The sequence below is a fragment of the Salvelinus sp. IW2-2015 genome, linkage group LG15 (genome assembly GCF_002910315.2).
Source record: "Salvelinus sp. IW2-2015 linkage group LG15, ASM291031v2, whole genome shotgun sequence".
Taxonomy (NCBI): domain Eukaryota; kingdom Metazoa; phylum Chordata; class Actinopteri; order Salmoniformes; family Salmonidae; genus Salvelinus; species Salvelinus sp. IW2-2015.
The window spans coordinates 9,532,173-9,549,936 of NC_036855.1; the positions used below are offsets into that span (position 1 = coordinate 9,532,173).

General features: G+C 40.8%; 3 protein-coding genes and 1 long non-coding RNA gene across 5 annotated transcripts in view; 1 reads left to right on the top strand and 3 right to left on the bottom strand.

The window, feature by feature from the left end:
- dab2ipa (DAB2 interacting protein a) overlaps nt 1-4,233 on the top strand; it is a 97,700-nt gene extending 93,467 nt beyond the window's left edge. For both annotated transcript variants that reach the window (XM_024001053.2, XM_024001051.2), the window contains 3 exons: nt 25-227; nt 371-458; nt 941-4,233. In XM_024001053.2, coding sequence (XP_023856821.1) covers nt 25-227; nt 371-458; nt 941-1,099 — 450 coding nt within the window. In that variant the 3' untranslated portion in view covers nt 1,100-4,233. The remainder of the gene's footprint in view (nt 1-24; nt 228-370; nt 459-940) is intronic.
- A 6,085-nt stretch (nt 4,234-10,318) lies between these two features.
- Nucleotides 10,319-12,076, bottom strand: endog (endonuclease G). Its single transcript, XM_024003168.2, has 3 exons — nt 11,418-12,076; nt 11,072-11,181; nt 10,319-10,944 (listed from the first exon to the last, which is right to left on the bottom strand). Exons 1-3 carry the CDS (start codon nt 11,952-11,954, stop codon nt 10,662-10,664), a joined length of 930 nt encoding a protein of 309 aa, XP_023858936.1. The 5' UTR covers nt 11,955-12,076; the 3' UTR covers nt 10,319-10,661.
- A 941-nt stretch (nt 12,077-13,017) lies between these two features.
- LOC111974971 (uncharacterized) lies at nt 13,018-15,179 on the bottom strand. The gene is made up of 3 exons (XR_011480990.1): nt 14,427-15,179; nt 14,023-14,115; nt 13,018-13,774 (listed from the first exon to the last, which is right to left on the bottom strand). It is a non-coding gene; the product is annotated as an uncharacterized lncRNA (long non-coding RNA).
- A 1,285-nt stretch (nt 15,180-16,464) lies between these two features.
- Nucleotides 16,465-17,764, bottom strand: part of ntng2a (netrin g2a) — an 85,264-nt gene continuing 83,964 nt past the window's right edge. Inside the window, exon 8 of the mRNA XM_070446915.1 lies at nt 16,465-17,437. Within this exon, the coding sequence (XP_070303016.1) occupies nt 17,214-17,437 (224 nt within the window). The 3' untranslated portion in view covers nt 16,465-17,213. The remainder of the gene's footprint in view (nt 17,438-17,764) is intronic.

Here is a 17,764-nt window from a genome sequence, read left to right on the forward strand (position 1 = left end):
ACTGCCACTCTGTCCTGTGTCCAGTACCAGCAGGAAATAGCCATCCTGCAGGACAGGCTGTGTCAGTCAGCCAAAAAGCTGGAGGAGTATGAGTGTCACCTGAAGGGCCAGGACGAGCAGACCCAGACGATGCTGCTGGAGTACCAGGCGCGCCTGGAGGACACAGAGGAGCGTCTGAGCCGGCAGCAGGACGACAAGGAGCTCCAGATGAAGAGCATCATCACCAGGTGTCCTTTACCTACCAGTGGAGGCTGGTGTAACTTTAAATCGGAGGACGGGCACATTGTGGCTCGTTGGAATGTCTGAGGCTGAATAAATGGAACGGTATTGAACAGCCATCAATACAAACATATCTTTGTTACTCTTTCAGGCTGATGTCAGTTGAAGAGGAACTGAAAAAAGATCATTCAGATATGCAGTCGATAGTGGACTCAAAACAGAAGATCATTGAAGCCCAGGTGAGTGTTTAGTGTCCACAAGAGATGTTTTGGCTGGCAATAGATGTTTTTTTCACAACTGTCACGATAAAGTATTTACTCAAATATTTTATTCACAGATTTTACTGTAACATGTCAGACTATGGACTTGAAGAGAACAGCGCCCTCTGGCTTTATAAATGTTAACAGCCTCCTCAGATTGAAAATGATAGGTCTTACTCACTGCAAACAATCCAGCCACTGGAATTACTGTGACAAGTACAAAATGTACTGTATGTGGACAATCTACGTTTTTACTTCAGCCACATTCCTTTTCTTTTTACAATAGTGGCTGCTTGTTTTATTTAAGTCATGTTGGTTTGCTTAGAAGCGGTAGTACAGTCAGAGCCATGTTATGAAGGATTCATTGGATTGTGTGATGACAACCCTCTTCTCTTCCTCCCTCCGTCTTTCTCTTCCTCCATCATTCTCTATTCCTCCCTCTCTCCCTCCTCACTCTGCAGGAGAAACGCATCGCCTCTCTAGACGCGGCCAACGCCCGCCTGATGAGCGCTCTGACCCAGCTGAAGGAGCGCTACAGCATGCAGACTCGTAACGGCATCTCCCCCACCAAGCTCCAGATCACGGAGAACGGAGAGTTCAGGAACAGCAGCAACTGCTAGGGAGGGGAGAGGGGGCCAAGCCCAACTCAATGACGCTTGGGCTGGGGGAGGGAGGAGGAACTAGCCACACCCAGCCACTCTCCAGAGAAATAGATTTATACTGTCCAAATCCATTATTTTCAATGGATGTGGTCAGGATCACAGAAAGAAGGGCTAGACTGACTGAAACTGTTGCTTAAAAATATAAAGGACTTGATCAGATTCAATCAAATGTATTTATAAAGCCCTTCTTACATCAGCTGTCACCACAAAGTGCTGTACAGAAACCCAGCCTAAAACCCCAAACAGCAAGCAATGCAGGTTTAGAAGCACGGTGGCTAGGAAAAACTCCCTAGAAAGGCCAGAACCTAGGAAGAAACCTAGAGAGGAACTAGGCTATGAGGGGTGGCCAGTCCTCTTCTGGCTGTGCCGGGTGGAGATTATAACAGAACATGGCCAAGATGTTCAAACGTTCATAGATGACCAGCAGGGTCAGATAAAAATAATCACAGTGGTTGTAGAGGGTGCAACAGGTTAGCACCTCAGGAGTAAATGTCAGTTGGCTTTTCATAGCCGATCATTCAGAGTATCTCTACCGCACCTGCTGTCTCTAGAGAGTTGAAAACAGCAGGTCTGGGACAAGGTAGCACGTCCGGTGAACAGGTCAGGGTTCCATAGCCGCAGGCAGAACAGTTGAAACTAGCAGCACGACCAGGTGGACTGGGGACAGCAAGGAGTCATCATGCCAGGTAGTCCTGAGGCATGGTCCTAGGGCTTAGGTCTTCCGAGAGAAAGAGAGAGAGCATACGAGCATACTTAAATTCACACAGGACACCAGATAAGACAGGAGAAATACTCCAGATATAACAGACTGACCCTAGCCCACTGACACAAACTATTGCAGCATAAATACTGGAGGCTGAGACAGGAGGGGTTGGGAGACACTTTGGCCCTGTCCGACGATACCCCCGGACAGGGCCAAACAGGCAGGATATAACCCCACCCACTTTGCCAAAGCACAGGCCCCACACCACTAGAGGGATAACTTCAACCACCAACTTACTATCCTGAGACAAGGCAGAGTATAGCCCACAAAGATCTCCCCCACGGCACGAACCCGGGGGGGGGGGGGGCAACCCGGACAGGAAGACCACGTCAGTGACTCAACCCACTCAAGTGACGCACCCCTCCTAGGGACGGCATGGAAGAGCACCAGTAAGCCAGTGACTCAGCCCCTGTAATAGGGTTTGAGGCGAGGCAGAGGATCCCAGTGGAGAGAGGGGAACCGGCCAGGCAGAGACAGCAAGGGCGGTTTGTTGCTACCGTGCCTTTCCGTTCACCTTCACACTCCTGGGCCAGACTACACTCAATCATAAGACCTACTGAAGAGATGAGTCTTCAATAAAGACTTAAAGGTTGAGACCGAGTCTGCATCTCTCACATGGATAGGCAGAACATTCCAGATTGACTTTAGAGAAAGCTATAACGTCTACACCTGGCTGCAAGACATCCTAAACTCTCTATCCTAGTACATAAAACAAAATTTTATCGATTTAAGGTTGTGCTGTTATCTTAGAGCCTGTTTTGAAGTGATTTGAACAATTATAAGCTTTAATGTTTCTGGTTTCTCATCTACACCTATAATTTCCAGTCACTGTGTTTATATAGCACCTGGTGCTAAAAGAGGACGCTCGTTTATGGACCCTATGTTTTCAGAGTTTAGTAAACAGAGTAAATACTATCATACTCACAGCCAACCTGTTTCTTCCAGCAACAGTATAGTACAACACAAGTGTATAGTACATTGTAGCATCAATATTTGATTTTACTCAATGGCTGTTTTTTTATCGCTGTTTTATTTTTCAAACTTCAAAAGCATACAGTATATGTTGCCAAGTGAACAACTCTATCAGTGAAAGCCTCCTCTCATGTTGACAAGCTTTTGAAAACCGCTCTGGTTAGACTTTTCCCGAAAGCACGTCCCAATAGAAGGTGTTTCTATATTCTTCCTGTATATTTTAGGTATACTCTGCTCTTCTTACCTCATCAGGACTACAGTAGCACAACAAACTTGCTGTGTTTTAAATTGCTAATGGTAAAGAAAGAGTTCAGCTATATCATTTTCTGCATACTTTGTATCTACTTAAATATTAGTATATTTAGAGGTTTACATACCTCGTAGATGTATATAAAGTATTTATATTGATTGTCTGGAAGGGGAATAGTATTTTGTACTGTATGTGTTCATTGTGTTAAACTCGGCTGTGCTAATATTGCAAGACAATAGTAAGAGTTTGATTGTAATTGTATTTCTACTTCAGTAGACACTTCACGCATCTTTTCCCCCATTATTTCCTTTTCATATGTGGGTTCTTTGTTCAAAATGAACCATTTATTGATGCTGTTATATAATATTGATAAACATAGTTTACTGTTTTGTCCTCTGCGTATCTAAATTGTTATGTGTTGGCCAAACCTTCACTGTTTGCAGTTTGACAGTGCTGAATAGAATAGGACTGAACTCAAATACCTGGCAACTCCTCTGGCCACTCCGCTACCCTTCCGCTTCTGGAACAGTAATTTCGCTAACGACACTACACAAACACTCCTTCATTTAGAATACCTTCTATCCAAAGTGAAGCATGAAAGTCTCTTCCGGACAGTACATCCACATGGGGTTTTAGGCTGTAACTGAGGTATAAACCAGATTCATTGTCAGTTCAAGTTCCCTCTAGTGTTGATTGAAGCTATGAACATGGAGTTAAGGCCTTTTTTGTAGTCTTATTTAAGATGCAGGTAGCTAACTTTAGCAACCTTCAAAGGTGGTCTCAACAAGTGGCTTTGCATGACTTCTCAATTCTGACTTCCGCTAATTCTCATCTGATAACACCAGTGGTCTGCTTTCAGGAAATTAGTCACCTGAATTACTGTGTTGACCTGTGTTTTGGTCTGTGGAAATGTTAAGCTTAAACATAATTAGATTTTTTTATCAACTAGACTATTGTTAAAGTACGTTATGTTTTATTTAAAAAAAAGTAAAGTTATGTGTAAAATTGTATTTATGTTATGCTCTAAATTATGTTTGTTTCAATCAGCTCAACATTATTTATTGAATATCTTTGTTTTTTGTTTTAATAAAATGCCCTAATGCTGAATAGTATTTGTCAGAGTATGATGGATTGTGTTGAAGCTGCAGTTATAGAACATCTGCATTCTGATAGCAATGTGCTGCAGGTATAGAACATCTGCATTCTGATAGCAATGTGCTGCAGGTATAGAACATCTGCATTCTGAATAGCAATGTCCTGCAGGTATAGAACATCTGCATTCTGATAGCAATGTGCTGCAGGTCTGCATTCTGATAGCAATGTGCTGCAGGTTCTGCATTCTGATAGAAATGTGCTGCAGGTATAGAACATCTGCATTCTGATAGCAATGTGCTGCAGGTATAGAACATCTGCATTCTGATAGCAATGTCCTGCAGGTATAGAACATCTGCATTCTGATAGCAAGTGGCTGCAGGTATAGAACATCTGCATTCTGATAGCAATGTGCTGCAGGTATAGAACATCTGCATTCTGATAGCAATGTCCTGCAGGTATAGAACATCTGCATTCTGATAGCAATGTGCTGAGGTATAGAACATCTGCATTCTGATAGCAATGTGCTGCAGGTATAGAACATCTGCATTCTGATAGCAATGTGCTGCAGGTATAGAACATCTGCATTCTGATAGCAATGTGCTGCAGGTATAGAACATCTGCATTCTGATAGCAATGTGCTGCAGGTATAGAACATCTGCATTCTGATAGCAATGTGCTGCAGGTATAGAACATCTGCATTCTGATAGCAATGTGCTGCAGGTATAGAACATCTGCATTCTGATAGCAATGTGCTGCAGGTATAGAACATCTGCATTCTGATAGCAATGTGCTGCAGGTATAGAACATCTGCATTCTGATAGCAATGTGCTGCAGGTATAGAACATCTGCATTCTGATAGCAATGTGCTGCAGGTATAGAACATCTGCATTCTGAAAGCAATGTGCTGGGTATAGAACATCTGCATTCTGAATAGCAATGTGCTGCAGGTATAGACATCTGCATTCTGATAGCAATGTGTGCAGGTCTGCATTCTGATAGCAATGTGCTGCAGGTATAGAACATCTGCATTCTGATAGCAATGTGCTGCAGGTATACAACATCTGCATTCTGATAGCAATGTGCTGCAGGTATACAACATCTGCATTCTGATAGCAATGTGCTGCAGGTATAGAACATCTGCATTCTGATAGCAATGTGCTGCAGGTATAGAACATCTGCATTCTGATAGCAATGTGCTGCAGGTCTGCATTCTGATAGCAATGTGCTGCAGGTATAGACATCTGCATTCTGATAGCAATGTCCTGCAGGTATAGAACATCTGCATTCTGATAGCAATGTGCTGCAGGTATAGAACATCTGCACTCTGATAGCAATGTGCTGCAGGTATAGAACATCTGCATTCTGATAGCAATGTGCTGCAGGTCTGCATTCTGATAGCAATGTGCTGCAGGTATAGAACATCTGCATTCTGATGGCAATGTGCCTGCAGGTATAGAACATCTGCATTCTGATAGCAATGTGCTGCAGGTATAGAACATCTGCACTCTGATAGCAATGTGCTGCAGGTATAGAAATCTGCATTCTGATAGCAATGTGCTGCAGGTATAGAACATCTGCATTCTGATAGCAATGTGCTGCAGGTATAGAACATCTGCATTCTGATAGCAATGTGCTGCAGGTATAGAACATCTGCATTCTGATAGCAATGTGCTGCAGGTATAGAACATCTGCATTCTGATAGCAATGTGCTGCAGGTATAGACATCTTGCATTCTGATAGCAATGTGCTGCAGGTATAGAACATCTGCATTCTGATAGCAATGTGCTGCAGGTATAGAACATCTGCATTCTGATAGCAATGTGCTGCAGGTATAGAACATCTGCATTCTGATAGCAATGTGCTGCAGGTATAGAACATCTGCATTCTGATAGCAATGTGCTGCAGGTATAGAACCTGCATTCTGATAGCAATGTGCTGCAGGTATAGAACATCTGCATTCTGATAGCAATGTGCTGCAGGTATAGAACATCTGCATTCTGATAGCAATGTGCTGCAGGTATAGAACATCTGCATTCTGATAGCAATGTGCTGCAGGTATAGAACATCTGCATTCTGATAGCAATGTGCTGCAGGTATAGAACATCTGCATTCTGATAGCAATGTGCTGCAGGTATAGAACATCTGCATTCTGATAGCAATGTGCTGCAGGTCTGCATTCTGATAGCAATGTGCTGCAGGTATAGAACATCTGCATTCTGATAGAAATGTCCTGCAGGTATAGAACATCTGCATTCTGATAGCAATGTGCTGCAGGTATAGAACATCTGCATCTGATAGCAATGTGCTGCAGGTATAGAACATCTGCATTCTGATAGCAATGTCCTGCAGTTATAGAACATCTGCATTCTGATAGCAATGTCGCTGCAGGTATAGAACATCTGCATTCTGATAGCAATGTCCTGCAGGTATAGAACATCTGCATTCTGATAGCAATGTGCTGCAGGTATAGAACATCTGCATTCTGATAGCAATGTCCTGCAGGTATAGAACATCTGCATTCTGATAGCAATGTGCTGCAGGTATAGAACATCTGCATTCTGATAGCAATGTCCTGGCGGTATAGAACATCTGCATTCTGATAGCAATGTGCTGCAGGTATAGAACATCTGCATTCTGATAGCAATGTGGCTGCATGGTCTGCATTCTGATAGCAATGTCCTGCAGGTATAGAACATCTGCATTCTGATAGCAATGTGCTGCAGGTATAGAACATCTGCATTCTTGATAGCAATGTGCTGCAGGTATACGAAGCATCGTGGCATTCTGATAGCAATGTGCTGCAGGTATAGAACATCTGCATTCTGATAGCAATGTGCTGCAGGTATAGAACATCTGCATTCTGATAGCAATGTGATTGAGCAATGATTTTCTCTTTCAAAGCGAAAGGTGTGTCTTCCTGCTTTGGTGTTATTTTATTGAAAGGAAATAATATATACTGCACTGCAATAGAAACCACAGATCAGTTCACAGTATAGTGCATCTTCGTTGTCTCCCAGTTCTTTTAGGGACGTTTTGCCAACAATTTGCAAGAGAGTGACCAAAATTATTCTCTTTCCTTTTTCCTTGCCCTATATAATACTGAACAATATTTTTGCCATGTTGTTACTGCAAACTCCTGTAAACATTTCTATGAATGTTAAAATAATAATTTTATGTGTGTAAATGGTAACAAGAATAGGCCTACCATCGTAAAAGTAAAAAACATGTATGTAATTTTATGTAGAAATGCAACTACAATTAAAGATTTATTTCGCTAATTTAATCGTGTAGTGTTTCTCATGTGGTATTTATTTTTACAAACTGAAATGCTGTCATTGATCAGTGACATTTTATATAAATATTGCCACCTAGTGGTATAAAGCAAGTACAGTAATTAAACCATTAGTATGCACAAAACAAGCAGAAGGCAAACTTGGTTGAATGGACATCAACAAGAAACCAGAAACTAATGACATCACTTGTCCACTGGGATGAATCTAGAATTAATACACATCCCACTCTCCTAGGATGTCTCATGGAGAGCTGGGATATATAAAAAAAAAATCATTTTACATTTGATTAGCAGATGCTCCTATTACATACATGTTCATAATTTTTTTGCACCAATTTACGCATTCGTATTAATACACACTTGTAGGTACCACCGGCAGGTTAAAAGCATTGGGCCAATAACCGAGTCGACAAGGTGATGGTCTGTCTGATCCCTTGAGCAAGGCACTTAACCATAATTGCTACAGGGTCACCGTCAATAATGGCTGATTCCTGGTTGCGACCCCACTCTCCGAGGGTGTCTCAGTGGGATATATAAAATAAAATAAAAAAATTCCAATTCACATATGTATAATGCACACTAATACATGTGTGAAATAGGACCAATATAAGCACCAATTGACCAAAAACACTGAAAGACAAATGCGCATCTTAGTGATCTGTTATTATCCATACAGAGTAGACTCGGGATTCTTATCTAGACTGTTAATGCTCTGATCACTGTTGCAGGTAGGCTGTTGACCAGACATCATCCCAGAGGTGGGAGGGTAATTCAGTCCAGAATATTTCTGATAGCCCTCATATGCAGCCTGTGGGAACTCAGACAGTTCCACTGGCCTATTCCTTCTTCTCCACAGCAGCAGAGACACATTGCACATATCATCCAGCGGGGTACACATCACATACCCCATGGTACCTCAGCATACATTCTGACAGAGCCACACATTTGATCATTCTTCTACTTCTACCTCCGAAGGTCTCTGATCTCAATGAGTTTGAACATTCAGGACAAGGCGTTCAATGATAAATCCCGTACATGTCTTCTTGCGGATAATACGAGGTCAGTATTATCATTTTCAGGGAGAGTTTGGGGTCTCTGCCTACCTAGTATGTTGCTAAGCAGATGTGCTTCCCTTTCCCCAATATGTATTTTGTTCAGATGTTCAGTTTCCCTAAGGAGAAATGATACATGAGACATATAAGGATAGGTTGTGAAGTCAAATCCATTCTAACTGTATATTAGAGCTTATTCATCTGTTGTAAAAGAAGTGTTCAGACAGGAAAATATGAAAACAGTAACAGTATCTCACTGTGTGCAATTCCAGGACTTATATTAAACAACAATCCTTGCTGTATTCTGAAGCATGTCATATTTCATTCAGTTCCCTTAGCTAAATATGCCTGTATGCTGCCACCCACCCCAATTACCATAATAATGTGTCACTGCAGGTCAGTCATTCTCTAAATGGAAAACATCAACATAAAGCGTACCTTCAGGTTGCGTTTTGCTGGAGAAATGGCAGTAGTTCCAAAAGCTACACATCCATCATATTGAATGATAGGCCTACTCCTTGTGCTGCGATGTCTTGTGCTCCTAAGCATGTCTTGCATAATTATCTGTTTAGTATAAGTTAATCCTCGTGATTTTCTGGAGCATTCCAGCTCTGTCCCTTCTAAAAGACACTACAGTCTCAAGGGGTCTGAGAAGCCAGCCTGAGCCAGGTACACAGAACATAACCCGGCATGACAAATAGCAGCTCAAGGGCAATTCCATGATAATGGAATTACTCTCAGATACTCCGGTTTTTCACTTTAAAATGCATACCAAACAAAAAACATTGATTTCAAAGTTTAACAAACCATAGAACTAACTCTATGCGCACGGACTACTTTCAACAGTTTTTCCAAAAACACATTTACAGGAAGAACTGTGCGGATTCAAAGTTTGGTAACAGAATAAAAGTGAGGGAGATTTTACTGTAATTCTGTTACCTAACTTTCCATCTCCACAGTTTTTCCAGTAAGTGTTTTTTTTTTTTTTACTGTGTAAATTGTTAAAAGTGGTATTGTATGGTTTGTTAAACTTTGAAATCAATGGTTTTTGTTTGGCATACATTTTAGTCTTACTGTAATTTCGTTACCGTAGAATTGCCCTCAAGTAAATACAGTGGAAGGTGGAGGGGATTTACTGTACATGTTTAGGAACTTACAGGGACGTATGTACATACATTGACTTACATACATGAACTCATTGTAAACTTTTTATAGAATCTTACAGAAGCCATGGGCAATGTGGACTGCAGACATGTGGTGAAGTCTCTGTGCATACTATTTTCTGTGGTTCAATGTGTGTAGGAAGGAGAGAACACCTGATATTAATTTAAGCATCCAGAATGGTGCAGATATGTTACAAGTAGGGCTGATATGATTCCCTATGAAACATATTGGCTCTTCGCCTGTATCTGTATGTTCTGTGGCTCTGCCACACCAAAATGCACAGAAATATGAATGTTTTCTTTTTATCAAGGGGTTGACATGTTTTCATCACTAGAATGGTACAGTAATAAGACCAAGACTAGTAGAAAAAAACAGTCCTCACCTATCCTCGATGAAAAAATGAGCAGTACTTTAGAAAGTGTAAGCCCTGCCTTCAGCATTTCTACAGTATGCCGTTTCTGCTTTGTCCTTTTCCAGTATCTCTGTATCAGGGCCAGCCCCACTCTTTTCAGATGGAACAGCTTATTTAATGTGAAGATGCGTGTTCCCTTTGGATAGTCAAAAATAATAAGCAAGAATCATTCAGAACTAGTCTAATGCTCCTAAATATTTATTAGCATCACATCCTACTGGACAATAATTGGATTGTTTCCCTTTTTGTTGAATTCAATGCAAGATAAGCACTACATTGACAAAGCAGATGAGTTTGGTGCAGTCACATGTAAATCCTTACTGAGGATGGTCACCACACTACACAGAGCTGAATGACCAAGGTTGTGTTCAGCAGACAAAAATGGAAGAAAACTCTTAAAAATAGAGTGAACCGGGTCAGTACTGTCCAATGAAAATGTTTGTTTTCAATTCTAAAAAATGTTTTGCTACAGTGTGCCCTAATGAACCAGACCCATCACACTACACAGAGCTGACTAGACTCATTTGCCTCCAGCAGTGATAGCCAGCAGACTGTTTGTCCTCTTCATAATGTTGGGTACAAAGAGCAGTCCTGAGGCTCTCTCAATGCTCTCGATGGGCACCAGGAAGCGCTCCAGAGGAATCTTGTTATCCACAGGTGTGTTGGGCATCACATACGAGCGCAGCTCCACCTCTCCCCTCTGCTTCTCCAGGATCACCACCTTGAAGAAATGGGTGGGGACCGCCACATGGTTCCTCCCCATCACCTGGTACTTCACATACATTTTCCCATCTGGTTCCTGTCTATAAGCAAAGAGAAGGAACAGTTATGACTTCTGTATCATTCTCACCTTGGACCCCATTCACACAGATCATGATGCTTGCATAATGCCTGTTTGCAAAAGCAGATCACTATGTGAATGGCACTCACCTGGGCAGATAAAGTGGTCCAGTGCACACAAACACATTCATGTAGTGCTTGGTAAGTGAACGGCAGTACTGCTCCAAGTTGTTCCATGCATTTTGATTTAAATTTGGGTTCTAGGGGAAGACAAGAGGTGAATAAAATAAACTTGATTTTCTTGAACAGCCATTCATTGATTCATGCACTTTGCTCTGGAAGTGTAGCTACATGGGATTCTGAAGCCTTTTTGACTCATCATTAGTGTTTTAAACTGCACACTTTTATTGCCACCTTTACCACTCGCACACTGTGTAACACTTATTCATCTTCACATTGCCTAATATGCCATGTTTCCCCACAATACATGACTTGCCTGTGGTGAGACATTACTGAGATAGAACGTGTCATCCATTGCCTTTTGATTCCATTTGTGATTGGCAGCTGCTGCCAAATGCCCCCTGTCAAATCCACTGCCTCTGTAGTCTGCATTGGTAGCCCTGTGGTATACGTGCACCGTATCATCCTCTTTAAAGTCGCACAATTTCCTATCTGAAGGTCCAGTCAAGCCATCAGGACTGAGTTGCTCTATAACCCATGCAGCGGTCCTGTTTCTGGGATCATAAGATGTCACGTAGGACTCCCTCGTCTTGATATTGGCGAGAGATGGGAAGCCGTACTTCATTGCAGCTGTTGATCGGGACCCTACCATTTGACCGCCTCCTTGGTACGTGGTAAGGTCGGTTGCTGCGTCCACACTTGGAATAGGAATAACGGGTACTCGATTGAGTAATCCATGGCTCGGATGTATGCATCTATTCGTCGAATCTCCATTCAGAGACGCACCAATAGCCGCTCCCACAGTCAAGGACACGCCGGAGATAAACCACTTAGAACAGATAACACGATACATTTTATGCACCGGAATAATTACCACAAACTATTACCAAGTCTTTACCGCTTTTACAACAATCAGCTACATAAAAAGTTAATTTCGTATCACACATTTCCACATGCTCATTTCTTTTTCAATACTCGCTGGTATTGAATGGGCGCATGGATATGACGATTTCAGTAGCTACGTCTTAAAGGTACAATACAGAATTTAGTAGGCTCTAGTACAGCGTAAACTACGGTGCCTTCAGAAAGTATTTATACCCCTTGACTTATTCCACATTTTGTTGTTACAGCCTGAACTCAAAATTGATTATATATATTTGTTTTCCTCACCCATCTACACGCAATACCCCTTAATGGCAAAGTGAAAATGTTTATACATTTTAGCAAATTTATTGAAAATGAAATATGACATTTACATAAGTATTCACACCCCTGAGTCAATACTTTGTAGAAGCACCTTTGTGATTACAGCTTTGAGTCATCTTGGGTATGTTTGTATCAGCTTTGCACTGGATTTGGGGATCTTCTCCCATTCTTCCTTGCAGATCTTCTCAAGCTCTGTTTGGTTAGATGGGGAGTGGCGGTAAACAGCAATCTTCAAGTCTTTCCACAGATTTTCTACATCATGTCCAAACAATTGAATTGGCCACAAGTGGACTCCAATCAAGATGTAGTGACGTCTCAAGGTTGATCAAAGGGAATTCGATACACTTGAACTCAATTTGGAGTGTCATAGAAATGGGGTGTGAATACTTATGTAAATGAGATATTTCTGTATTTATTTTCAATACATTTGGAAACATTTCTAAAAACATGTTTTCACTTTGTCATTATGGGGTGTTGTGTGTAGATGGGTGAGAAAACAATGACATGTTATCAATTTTGAATTCAGGCTATAACACAACAAAATGTGGAATAAGTCGAGGGGTATGAATACTTTCGGAAGGCACTGTACAATTGTATGGCTCTGACTATACCAACAACATTTGACCAACGCATTCAGTTTGACAAAATACATTGGTGGTGGTAGATCATCTTTAATTAATCAATTCAGTCGTTATAACATTTCTGCCTGTTGTCTTTGTGGCCCTAATACAACAAAATATTAATGAAAAAAGCGAACTTACAAAACAAAGTTCAAAATAATATTGGGCATAAGAGCAAAGTTGATCGACCTCTGTTTAAAATAATTTGTATTTCACGTTTTTTTTCATCCAAAACTGAGGTTATTGACCCTCTACATTTTTACATTGTCGTATTTCTACGTTATTCTTCATGACAGAGGCCAGCCTTATGACCTTGATCTCAGGTGCATCATGACTCTTTCTGTAGTCCCATATATGTACTCGGGAGAGCAGCCGGGTGGGTTTGTTGTAGATACGGTAGCGGTTGAGATGGTTCTCTTCTTGCCACGCTGCCTCTATGCCATTAACCCTGTCTCTGTCCAGATGCTCCTGGCATGTCCTAGTCAGCTTGTGGACCTCCTCCACAGTCCCTCCAAACACTGCTCCGTCATAGTAGAAGTCCCCCTCATTCAGGGGCACAAAGGATAATGAGGCAGGTCTGCGTTCGTAGAGGAACTTGTCCCGGCTCTCATAGTAGTAAGATAGGTGAACTGCAGCGACAAGCTGGCTGAGCGCCTCAGCTCCCCAGCGCTGGTGAAACTTCATGTAAATAATATGTATTTACTTTCCAACAGCAAAAATCGTAGTTGCTATAGTGAAGTTTTTGATACATGTTGTCAATGATGTCTAAATTGAAGGTGCACTCCCAGGTGATGGGTGCCAACCACGACGTCGCTGTCAGAACGTCTGCTCTCCAGCTCTGCAGTGTCTGAGGAAGTCAGATACAGAGAATCATGATCATAGAAAATACTATCTTCTACATTTGGCATATTGCTTTTCTTTTTCTATTAGATTTCAGGAATTCATAATTTTATGTTCGCAAACACAGTGAATTAACTGTTACCTTGGATTCATACATTTGTGCTGTGTGTAGACACATCTAAAAAATAGTTTTTTATTTAATTCCAAGAATGGAAATGAGGTTTTACATTACTGAAAGTACATTGAATGACTCACCTGTCAGGAGAGGTGACCTCTACTTTTATTTGTCTCCAGGTTTCTTTGACATCCATTTTCTTTCCTTTCCCAATGATCGATTGATCCCTGACTCTGAAATGTCAATAATAGCCATAGTGCTTGAATATTAAACATATCATTTAGTGGAAGAGAAAGTCAAGAAGGGAACTGGACACCCAGAGTTAATAGCATGTGCTTGACTTAGACTGAAATACTGTAGGTGCCGGTACTCATTTTGGGTACTGCTACTGTTTATATTTAGGTGCAGGAGCTCCACAATACTTTCGAGCTAATATTCTATAAGAGGAGCAGGAGCTCAAGCAGTAGAACATTTTAGGTGGCGGTACTCAGCTCTGGTGAGTTCCTGCCCAAGTCAAGCACTGCCCATAGGAGTGTCTACTTACCCCCTTGTTGTAGTAGTTGAAGATATTTCAAGTGAGACTGATGCTGTTGTACTATAAGAGAAAGAGTAGTATTGTGCATGAAGAAGATGCATTATTTGTTTTAGAGTTGGCCAAATGACCACATAGCAAAGTTAGTATTGTTAATTCCAAATTAAATTCTTTATTCATGCTGAATCTTAAGAGCCATACCTAAAAGTCTACCGAACAAACATAAAGCACATGCAGAGGATCCTGCAAAGTTAATCAGAGGGATAATTGAATTTAAAATGAACGTTGCCCCTCACCACTTACCATTCAGTATCAGTACACTGCTATTCCCTGGAGGATCAGTGTGTTCTTACCCAAAAATAGCTGTTGTTCCGATGGCTAACTGGGAAGACCTAACATGTGTCATGCTTCTAGGAATGAGTACAAATGTACACATTAATTAATAAGCTCTCTATCATATACATTTTATTAAACCAAGATAGATTTTTGGGAAAATCACAAACACAAAATAGAAGATTTTGCATACCTTATTTTCTGACTGTGGTGCTCTTCTTCCATTGAGGATTTGTAGTGTCTCTCAATCTTATTTTGTGCTTCACAACTGTCATCCAACAAATCATTGGCTGCTAAAATCCAGAGCTGGAATCTTGTTCATTTTGGATATGGGCTCTCACATTTCATATGCACAGTTTCAAAACAGAATTTCATAACAAATATCCAGTAATGATATCCCTTGCATACCAGGTTTCTGATGCTCAGGATAAGGATACATAGAAAATCATAATACTGTAGTATCAATGTCATGCTTTCATATCATAATACTGTAGTATCAATGTCATGGTTTCATATCATAATACTGTCAGTATTCAATGTCATGTTTCAATCATAATACGTGTATCAATGTCATGGTTTCATATCATAATACTGTAGTATCAATGGCATTGCTTTTCATATCATAATACTGTAGTATCAATGTCATGGTTTCATATCATAATACTGTAGTATCAATGTCATGGGTTTCATATCATAATACTTATATCAATGACAGTCAATTAATACTGTAGTTATCACATGTCATGGTGTCATATCATATACTTAGTATCAATGTTCATGGTTTCATATCATAATACTGTAGTATCAATGTCATGGTTTCATATCATAATACTGTAGTAGCAATGTCATTGGTCATATCATAATACTGTAGTACAATGTTCATGGTGTCATATCTATAATACTGTAGTATCAATGTCATGGTTTTCATATCATAATACTGTAGTATCAATGTCATGGTTTCATATCATAATACTGTAGTATCAATGTCATGTTTTCATATCATAATACTGTAGTATCAATGTCATGGTTTCATATCATAATACTGTAGTATCAATGTCATGGTTTCATATCATAATACTGTAGTATCAATGTCATGGTGTCATATCATAATACTGATAGTATCAATGTCATGGTTTCATATCATAAATACTGTAGTATCAATGTCAGCTTTCATATCATAATACTGTAGTATCAATGTCATGGTTTCATATCATAATACTGTAGTATCAATGTCATGGTTGTCATATCATAATACTGTAGTATCAATGCCATGGTTTCATATCATAATACTGTAGTATCAATGTCATGGTTCATATCATAATTACTGTAGTATCAATGCCATGGTTTCATATTCATAACTTGTAGTATCAATGCCATGGTTTCATATTGTGACCTAAATCAAGCCACCTAATTGTAGCTCTAGCATTGTACATGTTTTGTTAGAGACATACGTGATAATGGCTCGTTTGTGATCTCAACGTTAATGTAAGACACAAGTCAAATAAATATCTAAAGCGAGGGTTCCAGAAATGGTGTTCCTCCAGAAGTATTATATTCCACCTATTATGTGGTGTGTGTGGTGGGTGTGTGATGTGTTGTTGTGTGTGTGTGGGCTGTGTGTGTGTGTGTGTTGTGTGTGTGTGTGTGTTGTGTTGTGTGTGTGTGTTGGTGTGTGTGTGTGTGTGTGTGTGTGTTGGATAAAACCTTGGACTGAATTCTTCAACTTTCAGACCTTCAGGCTTTATTCCTTCAACTGTCTGTATGCAATGGCATCAGGAACATCATCTAACAGTCGCATTCTCAGGAAGGTTTACAATAATAAAAAGCTCATCATGGGTCATTTTCTTCAGAATGATAACGTTTACTTGGAACAAAAATAACAATTTCTACAAAAAAATATTCATACATAGATTTGTTTGATTTGGATAGGTTATACTCTCTCTCGTTGCTTCATGATTTCCATGTGACAATTGATTCTCCACCACAAGCTACTGAAACATCAACTCTGGTAAAAAAAAAAAAAAAGTTTACTTTTTCTCCACTTTTCAGTTCAATGATTGTTCCAGGAAACAAATAAACTATGCAGCAAAGTAAGGAAATGTGAATTTGAGAGTAAGATAAACTTGGCATTAGTAGGCCTCAGCAGTGATTACAGCCATCTCTGTTCAGAAAGCAAGTTGGGTAAGTGCAGTATTTCAGTGAGAACAAACTTAGATGTACGACAATACAATTCGCTCTAAACTTTTCTAAGATAGTGATTTTGTTTTTTTGGTATAAGTTCTTTCAGCACTGGCTTTCATAGAGAGAGAGTAACTCTCTCTGTCTCATCGTGGCGAAGGTGACAGGGGGGCTGGAGCCCTCAAACACTCTCCCAGAATGCAACAGCACAGTTAGACTGAGCTAAGCACTGCGAATGGCGGGTCCCAAAAATGTAGCCAGGTGTACTCCAGCTGTGCCGGGTGTAGCTCAGCAAGCAGTGACTAGTCTAAGCAGGGTGTTGGCTAGAAGGCAACTCAGCATGGCAACCAGGTTGAGGTAGGAGGCAGAGGCACCGCTGCAGCCCCTCTCTCCCTCACAGAGCAGCTGCTCACACAGCAGGCCCTTGTACTCTGGCAGACACAGACACTTCTGGTTCTGGAAGCAGGTGCCTCCATTCTGGCACAGCAGCATGTCGTCGTCGCAGACGTTGGCTACGAGGGGAGACAGGGAGGAGATGGAGAATAAGGAGGGAGGAAACAAAGTGGCCCGCTGAATGCCTCAAGCCTAGAAACAATACAGGATACTCTGGTTCTGGCAACAGTTACTGTACATTAACAAGACACCTGTTCTGACCTTACCTGTACAGTTCTAATTTTCTCTTGAATTAGTGATTATAGTTGTTACACAACCTTGCGAAGGACTCATGGCGCTCATTGTGCATTGATTACCAATCCATTGGCAAACTTCTCAACTTTAGGCTACTCTTCAGAACAATACCCTCCATTTTACTTCCCCTACACACTCCTACACACTCTCTC

Coding starts and splice junctions, on each gene's coding strand:
- endog (XM_024003168.2), bottom strand. CDS start 11,954: ATGTATCGTGTTATCTGTTCTAAGTGGTTTATCTCCGGCGTGTCCTTG. Junction 11,182..11,417: donor TCAGTAATGTCTCACCACAG/GCAAGTCATGTA, acceptor GTCTTCCCCTAG/AACCCAAATTTAAATCAAAA. Junction 10,945..11,071: donor GGACCACTTTATCTGCCCAG/GTGAGTGCCATT, acceptor CTTTGCTTATAG/ACAGGAACCAGATGGGAAAA.